Source organism: Micropterus salmoides, unplaced genomic scaffold (assembly GCF_014851395.1).
Source record: "Micropterus salmoides isolate LMB-PRFRI ecotype aquatic unplaced genomic scaffold, ASM1485139v1 Ms_hic_scaffold_7, whole genome shotgun sequence".
In the NCBI taxonomy this organism is placed as follows: domain Eukaryota; kingdom Metazoa; phylum Chordata; class Actinopteri; order Centrarchiformes; family Centrarchidae; genus Micropterus; species Micropterus salmoides.
This window is the reverse complement of record NW_024044459.1, coordinates 28,504,574-28,521,280: the sequence shown is the minus strand read 5'-3', so window position 1 is coordinate 28,521,280 and position 16,707 is coordinate 28,504,574. Positions and strand designations below refer to the sequence as shown.

The window sequence follows — 16,707 nt, the reverse complement described above, 5'->3', positions numbered from 1 at the left end:
CAGTCACTCTGGATCAGGCAGCATCTTCTTACTCAGTCTCACCCAGGGTGGCGGCAGGAGGACGGTTAGGTCACCCCCAAGCCCTCTGGCTTAACCAGTGGGGGTTAAATTAGCTACTGCTTAAATGACACAATACTGATGTGTTTTTTTTTTCAATAACTTAATACTAACTTGTCTATATTAGTAAAAAAAATACTTAATTGGATCCATGTAGCACACTTATTTTGATTGCTAATGTGTATTTCATTTATTTTGCATAAATATTTTAATAGGAATAATTACTGGGAGTGAGGGAGCGAGACTGCACCTGGACAAGCACATTTCATACAGGATTTATACATGGATCTATGATGCCATTCAACCAGCGATGGACCCATTGATGAGATAGCTGACACACTTTTTACTTTTAACAGAGTAACAGCTGTAAACAGAGACTCAAACCTGCAGTGTAGTTCATAAACTTCACTGATAAAGCTGAGAATTATAGCCTCTAGTGTGATAGGTTTCATGATCAAATGATTTGTTTCGTGTTGCTGGATGGATTGGACTCTATAGGTCTGTTTGACAATATGTCCACTAATCAGAAGATTGTTGGTTTGATCCCCGGCTTTCCTCTTTGCGTCCTTGGGCTACAACCGCACACTACTCCAGATGTGTTTCTGTTTCTGATGAGCATGTTGGCCTCTGTGAATGGGACATGTAATGTAGAGCACTTTGAGTGGTCAGAAGACTAGAAAGGTGCTGTACCATCCATTTAATTTGATTCAGTGGGATACTCTAAACTCCTTAAAGCACATCAAAGTGTTATAGATCCGAGGTTGTATTAGACTAATAGGCGACACACTAATGATAAACAATGGATACAAAACAAAATCAAACCTCTTTCCTACCACAAATACTAGTGCACAAAACATAAAAACCCCAGTAAAAAGGGAGAAAGTAATTATTATATATAATAACATATATATAAATTACGTTTTTTATGCTCAATTGTATGGGGTGCTGCAGCCCCCTCTGCACCGCCACTTCCTGCGTCCATGAAACTGCCATTATTTTCCATAAAAATATGTCACATCATATAATAAAATAACATGTTTAAACAAATGTTTAGTCAGCAAACTAATTTAAGGGCATGCACGTCGGGTTGAGGTAAGTGAGTAAGAAGACGCTGCTTGATCCGGAGTGCCTGTTCAACTTAAAACTGACTTCGCCGCCGTCAGGAACAGAACACAAATTACGCACCTGAATTAATTAACTTAGCTTAATTAGCTAACGTTAACTACGGAAGCGTCGCTGACTGCAAAAACATTAGAAAATGTTTTTCTACCCCACCAAGTATGGAGCCAGAAGTTACTGTAACCTACCTGAAAAACTACTAGGGCTTAAAAAGCGAGGTAAAACAGCGGAGGTCAGAGGTGAATGAAGTGTATAGTTAGCTGCTAACTGTTAGCATACCGCGAACTCAACTTCTTTCCCACCGGCTGCGTCTGCTGACACCTGTCCGGACTAGTTGGGACATCAAACCGACCACAGCGTTAGCCAGTCCGTTTATAAAAAGGTGAAAAGCGTTTGTGAGGACAGACCGGGGTTAGAAAGCCAAGTTATTTGCTGCAAAAGATCACCTGTGCCATTAAGTTCATTTACTGCAGGGCAACAGCTGCCCCAGCCTTTACTGCACACAAACATGGCCTGACTTTCGGTGCCTCCTCTGCCCCGTGTGAAAATGTGTTTTCCACACTTACGGACATGCATCGTTAAACGTCGAGGAGCCGCTCTTCAGCCGGTGACATGGGCAGCTGCGCGCAATCTGAGAGAGGCCATAGGAGCGCTGTAATGATTACTCCGTGACGGTTCATCACAGAAAGTATTTCATGGTGAGTATTAAAGCATTATTTTCACAACAAGCTAGCTTGTGGTTACTGTGCTGTACGATCACTTGAAGTGTCGCTGTCCATGGTAGTGAACTGTAGATGTATTAGGCCTGTGTGTTACCTGTGCGAACCAGACAAGTAGCCTGCTAAAATGGACATCAGTGGGATCAACCTGTTAGCTCTGGCCACCTTTGAAAATCATCTCCAGTCATTTTAGTTGTCTCTAAGTTTAACCAAAGAAGAGGTCTTTGTTTCTTTGCACTTTTCCTGTGAATATTCAATTAGATTTAGTACGCACAACATGCAGCATGTTTTTGCATCTCCTTTAAGGAAAGATATATTTTTCATAAAACAAAACAGGCTATCTGAGAAAACAATCTCAGTCTCTATATTTTCTGCGGATACTCTGAGACTCACTAGTCTTCCTTCCTTCTGCTCAGCTTAAATTAAGTGCTTTAAAATATTTAACACTTATAAACCAGGGAAGTAGGTTTTTGTGTCACAGAGACTATACAGTCACAACCTAATGCTAAATATATCGGATGTAAAAGATGTGTGGTGGGTATTTCCATTCATTGAATCGTGTCATGGACTAGGTGAATGTTAGGCGGTAATACACCTGTTTCTGGATGAGCATGGCCAAGTCATCGTATTCTTAAATACTGCAGTGAGTGAATAAGTATTGGATTAATAATCGCTCATACATTTGCTCATTGTAGAGTCATTTATGCATCTTCAGTGTCTCATTTAAAAACATTTTTCAAACACGTGTTTAGAAGTGAGTCATGTAATCTTCATAAACTATTCCTCATGGCTTTCCGATTCGTCCAACTCCATCAGGTTTCAGTGAATGTCTGCTGACAAAATAATCTTGTTACTTTTCGGCTGGCAAGACCAAACATTTGGACCAGTTGATTAAACAGTTTATTTTACTGAGGGTATCAGACCCATGACATGTAGTTGACAGATCTCGGTACATGTTACATATCAGATACTGTAACATGGGAGTGATTTTAACTGTTGTCCTCTTTTGTGTCATACTTTGCTTCTGTTATCCGAGTTGTGTTGTAAGAACAGCATCATGGCCACTTGGAAACAGCCTGTGGCACCGCTCTTGAACTGTCCTGATGGCAGCTTAAATTAGGATTCATTACAGCTCCGGGGACCATCGTTTGTAACGCACGCTGGCAAGCACATGATTGATGCTGACCTCGAAGCTGTCTGGGCATCATGAAGCAGAGAAAAAATTGCATTTGCTAAAGTATGACTGACACCGCTTGGGGATGTTGTTGGGGTTTTAGCTCTCACTTTGTGATTAATTGTCTTGCAGGGCTCAGTGTCTGCCTTCGACACATCCACGTGTGCCTGTCTGTCTGCCATGGAAATCTGTAAACAACCTGTGATAGAGAATTTGAGTGGCTTTACCTGCAAAGAAGTGTAATTGTGAACAGCAAATGTAGACAGAGTGAAGAATAAATAACATAGTTTAAAAAGAAAAAAAGTTGATTCATTTAATCAATCATATCATATTCTTTCCTTACTCTCCCTTTTTTTAAGATGTTTTAATTCTTCATCATTTATTCAAATTTCTGGAAGAACTTCTTCCAGAAGTAGTTCTTGATTCAAATGCTCTGCTTCAGATCTTTGTTATACTGCAAATTAAGGGAGGGATTCAAAAAAGATGACACAGGTGGTTAAAAAAAACCACCAGACAATTTCAAAACTTGAAACTGTTTAAAAAATTCATTTTGAAAGTTGGTTCAACATTCAAAAGTAACAATCTCACTTCTCGCCTTCCTGCAAAACATGCTTATTATATGCTAAATTGTTGTCTTCCAAATGCTTGTTTTGTCTGAAAAACATTTAAAAAGCCAAAGGCATTCAGTTTACAGACAAGCTGAAAATCCTCACACAGTTAAACTTGAGCTATTGATTGCTGTAGGGCAGGACTATTTATTACAAACTCATTTGGGCCAGATTTTAAAACCAGGACATGGAAATGGGCCGGACAGAGGAGCAGCTGGTTTGTCTCAGCCACAAGCCTTGTTTATATGTGACAGATTTTAATCTACGTGGCAAATTAAAGCAGTTACTACAGACAGACAGCTTTCACTTTATAGCATGTTTGAAACAATTAGCTATTTGCTGAACTAGTGCTGTGCTTGTGTAAAACCAAAACGCAGCTGTAGTGGATGAGAGACTCGGCAGATTAAAATATTGTATTTTACATGTTTATGCTTTTTAAACAGGTATGTTGATAAAGTATTGGCTTTTTACTCGGGAAGTTTTTATTTCACCATGTAATTACACTAATGAGTGTAGTTGTCGTCACCTTCAGTAATGTCCACTGATCTGCTGGCTGACTGTGTGTGGTGCTCTGCAGAGAGACAGAGGCGGGGAGAGGCTGCATGTCGGGCATTCCTTGTTGAGTCCTGGATTGGCAGTGATCGGTACTGCGCATGTGAAACATAAATAGCTCTCTTGTTAGCTACTTCCTTACACTATATAGTTGACTTATGTTGTCATATATCCGATTATGTATGCTGGACCACACGGAGGATGCTTCTGGGCAGGATGTGGCCTGCGCCAGTTGAATAGGGACTGGATTCAACAACATTTTGATTTTTACGGCTGTTAATTAACTCTCAGCTGTCAACTAGGCCTTTCAGCACTAACAACAGCCAGATAAACTGTCACTTGATCAAAAGCAATTTTTTACACTATTGAGTCATTCGTGTTTTTGCCAGTCATTTCCCTCATTGATACCCCACAAAAAAATTGTCCCCTTCTCTGTCCTGCCATCAATCCTCAGTATGTCATTTTAAGGGACAACCTTACCTGCATTTTCTTTTTCTCCATGATCTGTCTCACATCTCCCCTCGTCTGATCCCAGTCTTAGCCTCTCTTTAAAGGACATTCTTCCCTTACAAGAGCTTTCTGAGGACAAATCCAAAATATACCCCAGCCTGTCAGAAGAACAGTCTGTGTACTGCAAGATGGGAACTCTACACTGTGACATTGTGTTACCCTCCAGCGTTGTTCTCTCCAGTCTCGGCCAGTCCCATTACACACACTCGAGCACATGCACATGCATATACAGTATATGAAAGAATGCATACCTAGACACTCACTAGTCTGAGCCCCTGAATATTTTTGTTAACAAGGTTAAGCAAGACTGCCAAATGAATCAGGAGTGCTGACGCGCCTTCATGAATGGCAGCATTACACTAGAGGGAATAAGAGATTGACTCTGGTATTACTCTACGAACTAATGGAGACCTCAAACTCTCTCCTCCTCTTCTTTCTTAGTACAACATTATGCAATAAACAAGCATGCGCAATATATACTACCAAAGGCTAAAAGCTGTGGCAGACATGATTGTCGGAGTAATGAGAGAGCAGGTAGAGACAGGTCAGCTTTTAAATCAATAGATGGAGCCAGGGAATTAGCTTTCTAACTCTTACTGCTTCCCGCCCACATAGTTTAATCATCACTGAGTCCAGTCTGATCACAACGGTGGCATCGGTGTAGGTCGGGGATGTGTGTGTATGTGTAGGGAGGGTGGTCAAATTTCAGATGACATCCAACAATAGCCTGCTATGTGATATTTGTTTATCAGGAAACTATTTATTTGAGTGAAAGGATAAGTTGCTAACAATTTTCTCTGCCTTTGTGTCTGGCACTTATTTTATCCGCTTTTAGCTATGAGCAAAGTGGGTTGAATGCATGAGATGAAAGCAACGACAAACGCAGGCAGGCAGAGACAGACAGCTAACAATAATATGACCATTCTTTCCAGACAAAACGCATGTTGACAGAAGGCTGTGGGATGTTTTTCCTACTCCTCTTGCTAATCAAGCGTAGATAATTTGCAACTCAATCGTGACCCCACATCCTCAGTGGTGAGTGGATATTGAATATTTGCAAATAAGCTTCCTTGTAGCATAGATGAAGCTGTCCCAATAGTCTGAGGCAGTACATTGGATGTACTGCATATTAATATGTGGACATGTGTACTTCTTTTTATTCCAGTTGGGTTCCCTAGGCAATGTATGCGCCACCTTTTTATAAACATTCATTTAGTTAGACATAAATGTGACCTATTGCACTTAAAAACCCACTCAAAACTTGAGCTGATTTACTTATTGTCACATTAGTACGTCATTTGGGTTTCTCATTATCCCAGTTTGTACACATCTACCAAATTTCAATTGTCACAAAACAAAATATCCTGACAGTGGTCTGCAGCTCTGTACTGATTATAATTTTTTTTATCCCCTCTGGAGCTTAAATTTCCCCTGAGTAATGGCATGAGACTGAGTAAAATAAGTGGTTTGATGCATAATGTCACATTTGTTCTGCTTCTTGGAATCATTTTGTCAGATCTGCCACTGATCTAGCTACTTCATGACTTATTTTATCTTAGCTATTAGGCCAATAAAAACAGATGTAACATGAATCTAGTTGCACTGACTGAAGCTGTAAACATTTGCCACACAAAAATGACATAGGATAAGGGCAGTGGGTTGTTGACATAGCTGTTACAGATATACTAATTAAGCCAAAAAGTGCTTTAATATTTAGGAGACCGAATGCGTGTGCTCCTGTTAGCAGATAAGTCTTCCTTTCTGACATGAGTTAAGTATATTGGCGCCTTTGGAACTCAACATCTTTGTGTGTCCATTGGGTTTTCTGAGAAGTCATTGTAATCAGTAAAAAGCCATTGTATTGATCTGAGACAGAGACTGAAATAGAGTTGTTGATTCTGGGCTAGAGTGTGAGCTGGGGAAATATTTGCAAGGGGGAGCCATTTACCCACCTCGCATGTTTTCCATTGGTTTACTTTTCAGTAAAGTCTAGTGTAGAAGTAAGTGGACCTGAGGGGCTGTAAGACTAAATTAGACTAGAACTTGTCTGCCAATTTCCACTCGGTGTGAAAAACAGGCCACTAGAAATGTTCCAATACAAACTGTTTAAAGGCACCTAAAAAGTGGCTGTGCTGATTTTAGTTCTTTCAACAAGAATTTACTTATGGGTGTGAGATGACCGATGCCAAACTTGAGAACATTAGTATCTTAATAGTGGTTTTTTTTGTTTGTTTTTTTTCATGGATGGGGGCACAAGGGCAGCCTTTCCTGGATTTATTCTTTCTCTCTATTTCCGTTTTTATTTTCTCTGAATATACATAGTGGCCATCTGTGAGTCAGAGGTTAAATCAAGGAATGGTGTGACATTAAGTTTGTATGTCCATTCATACCTTTGGCTTCTGAATAGCTTCACCCGCATGTGAGTGTGTCTGGTATCTTTAGTTTAGTGTTCTTGAGTCGATGGTGAGATATCAAAAATTCACTGTCTATCAGGTTAACAGGGTTTATGTCAAAGCCTGTCTGATTCCACAAATGCTCACTTTGCTCAAGGCAAACATAAATGGGACATGGTCTACTAATTTGACAGATTAAACTACTTAGCAAAAAGAGTATGCTTTGTAATGTTTCCCAATATTTACATTTTTAAGCACTTAACTAATGCCTAGAGTGAATTTATCAGCAAAGAGCAAAGGTCAGCATCACTGCCATTAGAAGAAAAGTAAAGGAGAAAGGATTTTTTGTTTTTACTTCAGATAAATGCATGGGAAAATATGGTAGGACAGAGCAATATCACTAGGATATGATCAACCTTGTTTGTGGACTTGGACCCCATCCAAGCCCTTCCTGTTTTCTGTTATTATTGACATGAAACATACAGGACAAACACAGCAGACAAGACAATGTGGTAAATTCGGTTTTCTATAAATGGGTAAGAAAAGAGATTCAGGCCAGCTCAGCTGTTGGCTTGCCGTCCCAACATGGAGCAGACAGACAGCCTGCAGACATGGCTGCTGCTGTCCGGATACATTGGTGTGGAAGGATGCACCTCATCATTGGCTGAGCAGAGCTAGATATGAAGAATTTTTCACATGAAGGCCTGTTTTGTGTAGTTAACGCACAATCCTACATGTCGGATGTTATGAAAACCACAGTTGCAGTGAAAGCTTTTATAAAAGACGCGTTCAGTGACACCGTTTTATCTGATTGAATACGGATGATGTGAGAGCTCAGTGTGGTATGGATACGGTCCCATCATTTTTTAAAAAACATTTCTTAATGTGTAATAGATTTTTTTTTTTTTTTTTTTGTTATTGGCTCATCACAAAGCATAGAGAGAAAGTGTGTGGGGGTAGTGGTGCGGGATACAGGCAATACTTCAAGGACAGCAGGTCCGTTCGCAAGGATTTAACACGTAGTGTTAGGACTTGAGGTCTGCTTTATAGATTTAGAGTTTTAAAGTAGTGTGTTTTGTAGCTACCCAGTGACAATGTAGTATGTAATAAGGCCACACTATCTCTTTTTACTCAGTTGACCTTTTGAGATTGGCCCTGATATTTTCAGAATAAGCTCAGATGCTGCTATCCTTTTTTTTAACTGGAAATGCATTTGTATGACTAAACATGGAAAACCTCTTTAGAAACAGCAATGACACAACTGTGCATTCTGCAGCTGGTGTTTATTTTTTGCTCTGCATTGTTTATTTTACAGATCTTCCGAGTTCAGTGTATCAGATAAATTACATCTAACAGTCGTAATTCAGGTTTTTAGAGTCCTTCAGTCCTTGAAAGCCCATCAGTTCATAAATGGGTGTCTCTGTGAAGCTGTCATCTTTCCGGGGGCTATGCTTTTATTCGGGGCTCTGACTGTGTGAGAGCAACATCATCACATTAGCAAAGTGTTAACCACAGCTGAGAAAATAAGACAGCAACACTACTCCCAATAATCTAGTGCTTTCATTCTGTCTCTGCATTCAGACTTTCTTTCTCTGCTCATCCTGAACTGAAAGCACAAGATCATTGTCTATCAGAGAGAAAAGCGATTGTTTCTATCAACACAAACTGCCCTTTACTGGCACTGCTGATCTTCTTGTTCAATTCGGCCGGAGCTTGGAAGGGACATAGTGACACCTACTGGTGCAAAGCTGATGTGGCTCTTTGGAGAGAAGAGAGAGGAAACTGGCAGGATGTGATTAGAGAGGCTTTTGGCTGACTGGATGGATGTGATGCTTGGACTTCATTAATATCAAACTAAGGCCACATATGCATACCCTGTACACTCACTCTCTGAGATTAAAAGGCACTTGTACAATAGCTTTAAAAGTTATTGTTATTGGACATCGTTCATAAATAAATAATATTCTCTCTATATAAGCAAGTTTAAGTGATTGTAATGAATATGAAAGCATGACCGCATTTTGTGTTTTATCCTAAAATGTGGTTGTAACTTCATTTTGGTATTTTGTTTAGCAAACTAGCTTGTAGTCAAATAGGCTGTAAGGTCAGGAGTTGAAAATGGTTAAGCTTCTGTAGGGGTATGTGCGCATATCGGCATGTAAATAGTAAAAGTAAGTTTGAGAGACATTTGTTTTTGTGTTTGCTCTATTTGATGTATGTTTAAAAAAAATAGATTGGCTTTTCATATTATCCACTCCTCATTTCTATATTTCATTCTTTACTCTTCAGTGAGTGGTTGCATTTATAGAAACAAACAGGACGTTCCTTATCGCTCATGTACATTAAAATTGAACAATTTGTAATTAATGACTTTCATCACAGAGGGAGGTGGTGGGAAAGAGGTACACAATTAAATGAGTCTATTGCAGGTTTATTTTAATTTAAATTTAAATCCCCAATGCATGTGTGACTGTTCTCATGCATTGTGTAGACAAGCAGGTTGTATTTGCATATACAATTGTTTGTTACTCAGTAGGATTTTTGTATGATTGCTAAAATAAGTGAGCGTTGTTATTCACACCAGTCTCGATGTGGTGATAGGCACCATCCCATATCTTGGACTTTATCCTGAGTACTACAGCTGCCAGGCTTGGGCAGATTCACTGCTGTGTTTCCTCTCCACTCTAAAGAGCTTGTGTAATTAGCTTGCCTATTGCTGTATTTTTATCCTCGGAGCACCACTAGAAAATCATTAATCCAAAGAAGTAATTTAAATGAGCACTTCTTTTTGATTAAAGTCACTTCAGGTTAAATGCTTTCAGTTGTTTCCACTTTGCATTAATGTCAAAAACTATTCTTGAATCAAGATTAAACCTGAAAGTATTGGTGGGTGATATGGGCATAAAATAATATCACGATATTTCAGGGTATTTCTGTGATAATGACATTCTTGATGATATGACAAAATATTGAAATATTTTTGCTTTAGAACTCACAATAGCTATTTTTCTCCTCGTACTCAACAGGGTGCTTCTGCTTGAGGTGATGAAATAAGTTTTATTTTATTGGCTCCTTTTGTTGTTACAGTCTTCTTACACATTACTGAGGTCTCTCCCCTTTTTGGTACTAACGGTATGATGTCAACAAGTTGGAATATTTCCAGTATCACGATATGAATAATAATAAAAAAAAAAGTCATATAAAACTTTTAAATTATATTTTGAATGATATTATATTGCACACCACTAACTGAAAATCTGAAATTTCTGGCAGGATTATTTTGCTTGCTTTAGGACTAGGATTGTAATAGAAAAGTCAGTGACTTAAGATTAACATTTTCTGAGGCTGGGATGCTTTCAGATGGATGCGTGTTTAAATGTTTTTTTTCTGATAGATGGCAATTGATGTAGGCGCCTGGAAACATGTAATCTGTATCTCTGCCATTCATTTTTGGCAACAGAACTATTCTCCCTTGTAAACTATTGACTGTATCCAACTTAAGATTTCTTTTTGAAGAACATAAGACCTCAGTGTACCAAGTGTTTTTGAGGTGGGAGTAGGATGAGGATAGTATCATTTTCCACCACTGACCAACTCATAAATCACACTGCAGAGATGAAGAGATGGCCTTTTGTTCATCTATTAAAGCTGAAGATTGTTCTCGTCATGCACAATGCTTTATTTACTCAATATAACCCTTAGGCCTAATACACACATTCTTGGAGGCTTTATAAACGAGCCTTATAATGGCGAGAAGATAAAGGAAACATGTATAGTTGAGCTGAGTTAATCAGTCCTCATCTTCTAATCTCTCCCACTTATAAAATGTATGAGGATTAAAAAGGTCTCTGAGATATGTCTTAATTTTCTTCATGGTGTCCACTTCTTTAACGGTTTGCTTAGTCTGTTTTTCTGATACAGGATGTGCTGCCCCTCGCTGTTTTTCAGTATTCTGTTGGTCAACTGGCTTTGCTTTGTTATGGTTTCCTCTTATTTCCTGTTTGTCCATCCATTCCTTCCATTGTCTGTCCATCAGCAAAGCCGCCTCTTCTTTTGCCACTTGGACTCTTTCCTCCTCACATCTTAGTTCCCCAGTCATGAAACTGGGGTTTGCATGAAAGGGACTCCTTGAGCTTTTCTTCTCCTCTGATTCTTTCATAAACTGTCTGGTGTCAGCGACAGTGGCACCATCTGATGGAATTTGTTGGTTTTCCTCTTGCTCACATTTAGCTGGTTGTGAACTGTCTGCATCGCTGGTGTCTGCATCGCTGGTGTCTGCATCGCTGGTGTCTGCATCGCTGGTGTCTGCATCACTGGAGCCATTCAACACAATCTTCAAGTTTTCCTCTAACTCACATTTTGGTGGTTTCCTCATTATGAAGAAGCTGTTAGCATCTGTAGTGGAAAAGTTGAAGCTTAATGTCTCCAGGTCCAGAGATTTTGCTTCATCTTCTTTATCCTCCTCAGTTTTCTCTTTGCATTCTTCCTCCATTTCCCGTAGCCACCTTGTCATCCTCTGCTCTCGGTCCAGCTTGGTGTAATGCAGGAATCTCTTGCTATCTTGCTCTTCTGGCACGGACTCTCTCTGCTCCTCCTGAAGCTCAAGCGCCATCTCCACTTTCAGGACATGATTCATGAGAAGTAATTCTGAACGCAGCTCTGCGATTCGCTTCTCCACCTGTTTATTCACCATCCTGTTGATCCATATGATGCAGAACCTCCTGTCATTTGCTGCCTGTTTTCTCCTCCTGAGCGGTCATTAAGACAAAAGTCATTAATGATGAGCTTAATGTAATAACTCCAGTAAGGACACATTACGTTTTTGCATGAGTCATATATATATTACAGAAACAATTGTTTGTACTGCATGCATGATTTGTCTTGAAATTGGATCAATTGAAATGTAGATAGGAAAGTAAAAAAACCATAAAACAAAAATACATGTAGCCTTTGCCCTATAAAAAATGTATGTGTAGTAGTTGTACCTGAGGGGTTGGAAAATAAGCTGTTTCTTTCTACTAGATTTTGCCATTAGGATATCTTCTTCCAAGATCTGTGTGGAAAAACAAAAGCAGAGTGATCATTAGTTATTTTGTCTCCTTTTCCCTTTATACCATGACTATTGTGGACTCTCAATTTTGATTAGCTGGCAGATATGGGGATATATTTTTAACCGGACACAGACACAAGCCTGAAAAAAGATTAACTAATCTAACTAATAATTTGTTGAAAAAGATGATAGTTTTAAATGTTCTAACTCAGATTTGTGAAGTGATCCACTGTTTGGGATCAAGTGTTTGTCACATTCTGACCATAAACAAAAGTTTAACCACATAATTAACCATCTGGTTTCTTGAATTTGTACTTAGGAGCAAAAATCCGCCTTAAAACTTGAAAGAAATAATGATTTGAGAGAGATCGTGATAATTATTGAATAACAGCCCTAGTCCACGCATCTCCAAGCAATATGTAGCTGAATCAGATGCTTCAGTTTGAGGACAGCAAACTTCCAAGCTTCCAGACTTCTTTTCTGTGAGTGAGGTTTATTTGTGTAAACTAAATAGGTGCTTCAAATAAGACATTCCTATAATATTGTGTTGGTGGATGCAGTGTCATTCTTATTCTTGAGACTGAGAGCAGTTACTGACATTTCTTTTTCTGTCCTAATTTCAAAACTGAATTTTAAACTCCTGTTCCAGCTTAGTGAACCCCTTTACTGTTTAGATGATGTCTAACAATGTAAACAGCAGGAACTAGCTAGTTATATTCTATTGTTTAAATGTCAGTAAAGTGAGATCAAAATTAGTAAGTGATCCACCAATGTTTATAATTTGATTACATAAACATTTCGCTGGTAAGGGGCCATGTATAAATAGGATATTTATACCCTCCAAGTTTGTATATTCAATAAATAGAATGGATTATGCTGTGGCAAACTCCACCTGACATAAGTGTGCATGTTCAGTGTGCTGTATTGGCATGAATGTTGCCAAAGCAGCAATCAAAAAAGTTAACATCTGAATATGACAAAAGAAGATTAATCCTATCAAGACCATTCAATTTAGCAGTTATAAATTACAAAAATAACAAATACAGATAGAATGTAAACTACAAATAAAAGTGAACACGATGTTGAACGTTAGTGCAGCAGTTGGCTGAGTCACTCCCTGTCCCTCCGGTTGTGACACAGGGACACATACTTGGCTGCAAGGTTTGCTGGTTTGTATGTCCTTCTCCTAGGATTATTCGTAATTTATTATCTTCATGTTATTTGAAATCTGTTAATAATAGATGGAATTTCTTAAAATATTGCTTTCTTAAGCTTCTATATTTAAAACATTTCAGGAAAAAATGTGTCTGTCTCCAGGTCACGTGTCTTACAGTGGTAACCAGGACTTTTTATGTCTCCCTTTTTCAATTGCAAGGGTGTACTCACTGAGTCTGTACTTAGTAAGAAGTTGCCTCTGCTTGATATCTCTAATTTCTTTTAGCATGAATGTTTAGGTAAACAATGTTGCCAAAGCACAAATTCACACATCCATCCATCCATCGTCCACCGCTTATCCTGCGTACAGGGTCGCGGGGGGCTGGAGCCAATCCCAGCTGACATCGGGCGAAAGGCGGGGCACACCCTGGACAGGTCGCCAGTCCATCACAGGGCCACACAAACAAACAACAAGTACACGCACACCTAAGGTGTCCAAAGACATGCGGACTAGGAGAGGACCCACGCGGACACGGGGAGAACATGCAAACTCCACACAGAAAGGCCTGGAACGACCAAGATTCGAACCGACGACCTTCTTGCTTTGATGCTACACTGCTAACCACTGCATAACCGCGCCGTCCAATTCACATAAAAACTTAAAAAAACCTCAGGTATTATATTTTAGGCTACTTAATGGACCAAATCAGCATTAATGGTACAAAATAAAGCTTTACAGATATTCCTTTCGGTAGAGAGAGAGATGCGTTTAGATCTTATTGAATACCTTATATTAACAGAACTTTCGAACTTTCATTAAATAGTATTGCCTACAATGGACTTACCTCAGCTAACAAACAGTTGAAATGATTTCTTCTATTTGCAGCTGCAACAACTAGTCTTGTGTTTTTTCTTTTGTATAAATTTGAAATTCATAGAACTTTACAACAACTTCTCCAGAACTGTGTTACCATGGAACATCCCAGGGCATTCAAATTATGATAAATTCTTAGAGACAAAAACAATATATTTAAAAATATGTATTTAATAATTTATTTAAAATCTGTGGATTATTCCTTTCTTGTGTAATTTAATGCTATATCATGCTACATGAGGTTGTGTTGGGCAGTATTGCGTTGTTTATGCTGTCAAAAAATATCATTACTTTACTGATCTAACGTTAGTGCATGTTTCCAGATATTTAAATAATTTGGGCAGATGCCTCTCTTTTGATGCGCTAATGTTGTACTTCTGTGGTTATTCCTTTATTCTCACACTCTATTTCTAATACACAATTTTAAAAAGAAGATGGAAACTTTAAAATTACTGGTTTAGTTTAGTCCCACACACTTACTGAAATAGTTTCTTATAAAAATATGGAGCTTGCAAATACATACAGCACAGTTTCCATATGCATGGCAACATGCATATATGGATGTGTATAGACGTATATACACTCTGTTGTTAACTCAAATAGCTAATCAGCCAATCACATGGCAGCCACTCAATGCATTTAGGCATGTAGACGTGGTCAAAACTGCTGATTTACTGGGATTTTCACGCACAACCATCTCTAAGGTTTACAGAAAATAGTCAGAAAATATCCATTGAACGGCAGTTGTGTGGACGGAAATGCCGTGTTGATGTCAGACGTCATATGAGAATGGACAGACTAGTTCGAGATGACAGAAAGGCAACACTATTTCAAATAACCACTCGTTACAACCAAGGTATGCATAATACCTCTGAATGCACAACACGTCGAACCTTGAAGCAGATGGGCTACAGCAGCAGAAGACCACACCCGGTCAATTGGACAATAGAAGATTGGAAAAACATTGTCTGGTATGACGAGTCTAGATTTCAGCTGCAACATTCAGATGGTAGGGTCATAATTTGCCGTAAACATGAAAGCATGGATAAATCCTGCCTTTATTCATCTTGCCTATCAACGATTCAGGCTGGTGGTGGTGTAATGATGTGGGGGATATTTTCTTGGCACACTTTGGGCTCCTTACCAATTCAGCATTGTTTAAACGCAACAGCCTATCTGAGTATTGTTGCTGACCATGTCCACCCCTTTATGACCGCAGTGTACCCATCTTCTGATGGCTGCTTCCCACAGGATGATACACCATGTCACAAAGCTCAAATCTCAAACTGGTTTCTTGAACATGACAATGAGTTCACTGTACTCCAATGGCCTCTACAGTCACCAGATCTCAATCCAATAGAGCACCTTTGGGATGTGGTGGAACGTAGCTGACAAAACTGCAGCAACTGAGATGCTATCTTGTCAATATGGACCAAAGTGGTGTGACAAATTGCGATAGGGTGTTTAAATCAGGCTTGTTTCCAATTCCCATCACAGGCCTACCAGCTGCTCTGTGTTGTGCTGGAGTGTGCACCTCCAACAGGTGGCTGCTATTTCTAAGTCGTGATTATGACCACAGGCCATAATTTCTATGAAAAGGCTTGCCACGTCACTACATTTCAGTTTTGTCGCCTGTCACTTTCACTTTTCCTCAATTTGTATGCGTCTCTTTTCTCATTAGTCACTCTGTCTTTCTGTCTTGTTTCCATCTCTCAATATTTATCTAGTCGTATTCCTGTTCCAGTGGGAGGCACTTTTATCCACAAAATGTGTTAAGTCATTGGTATGCACCTTCTCTGGTGACCTCTAAAGCTGTGAGGTTAGGCAAGGATTCCCGTTTTCATCAGTGTGCACATCTGCTGTTGACAAACCAGCTGACATATTTCTTTCGGGGGGGGACCGTCACACATGCATTAACTCTATCCCTTTCAGTCCACTGACTGTTTTATGTTGCTGTGAGGGATATCTGACTGCTCTCATCCACGAGCTTCACAGGATCAGGGGTGAGGATATCACGTTGTTTTAACTGTGCTTTTATTACAAATCTAGCTAACAGCATTATCACTATCACGAATAGAATGTTGTTTTATATTATGTCTGCATTGTAATCTGATCCCATATGCAACAGAAACCAGTTGCCAGTTACACACCAGAGAGTCTTCAAAATGAGTTTGAGATTTCTGTGAATGCGATTTTGTTTATTAATACTCAGCTTTACTTTAATGATGTGACAGCAGTGACACACACACACACACATACACGCGTACCTATCCAACAGTGCACCGTCGGAGTAAACTGCCAAGTGTGGACCTGTGTTTCCAGTCCTTTTGAAGTAAAATAAATATAATACAAAATTTACTTTTACTGTCTTTTAACATAATATTACTGCAAATTTGCTTTTTTTTGCTTTTTAAAGAAATTGCCAAGAGGGGACTTAGATCCTTAAACGATAGCTACCTATCCAAGAGGGGACCTCCATTGTTATGCAGTGGAACT

The 16,707-nt window shown here is 39.2% G+C and overlaps 1 protein-coding gene across 5 annotated transcripts in view; it reads left to right on the top strand.

The window, feature by feature from the left end:
* mctp1a (multiple C2 domains, transmembrane 1a) overlaps positions 1-16,707 on the top strand; it is a 161,513-nt gene that overhangs the window by 3,505 nt on the left and 141,301 nt on the right. The window contains exon 1 of one of the 5 annotated variants that reach the window (XM_038703639.1): positions 1,001-1,874. The exons of the other annotated variants lie outside the window; for them this stretch is intronic. Within the exon in view, the coding sequence (XP_038559567.1) occupies positions 1,872-1,874 (3 nt within the window). The 5' untranslated portion in view covers positions 1,001-1,871. Of the gene's footprint in view, positions 1-1,000; positions 1,875-16,707 lie in introns of those variants that run through there. 5 annotated transcript variants of the gene reach the window in all.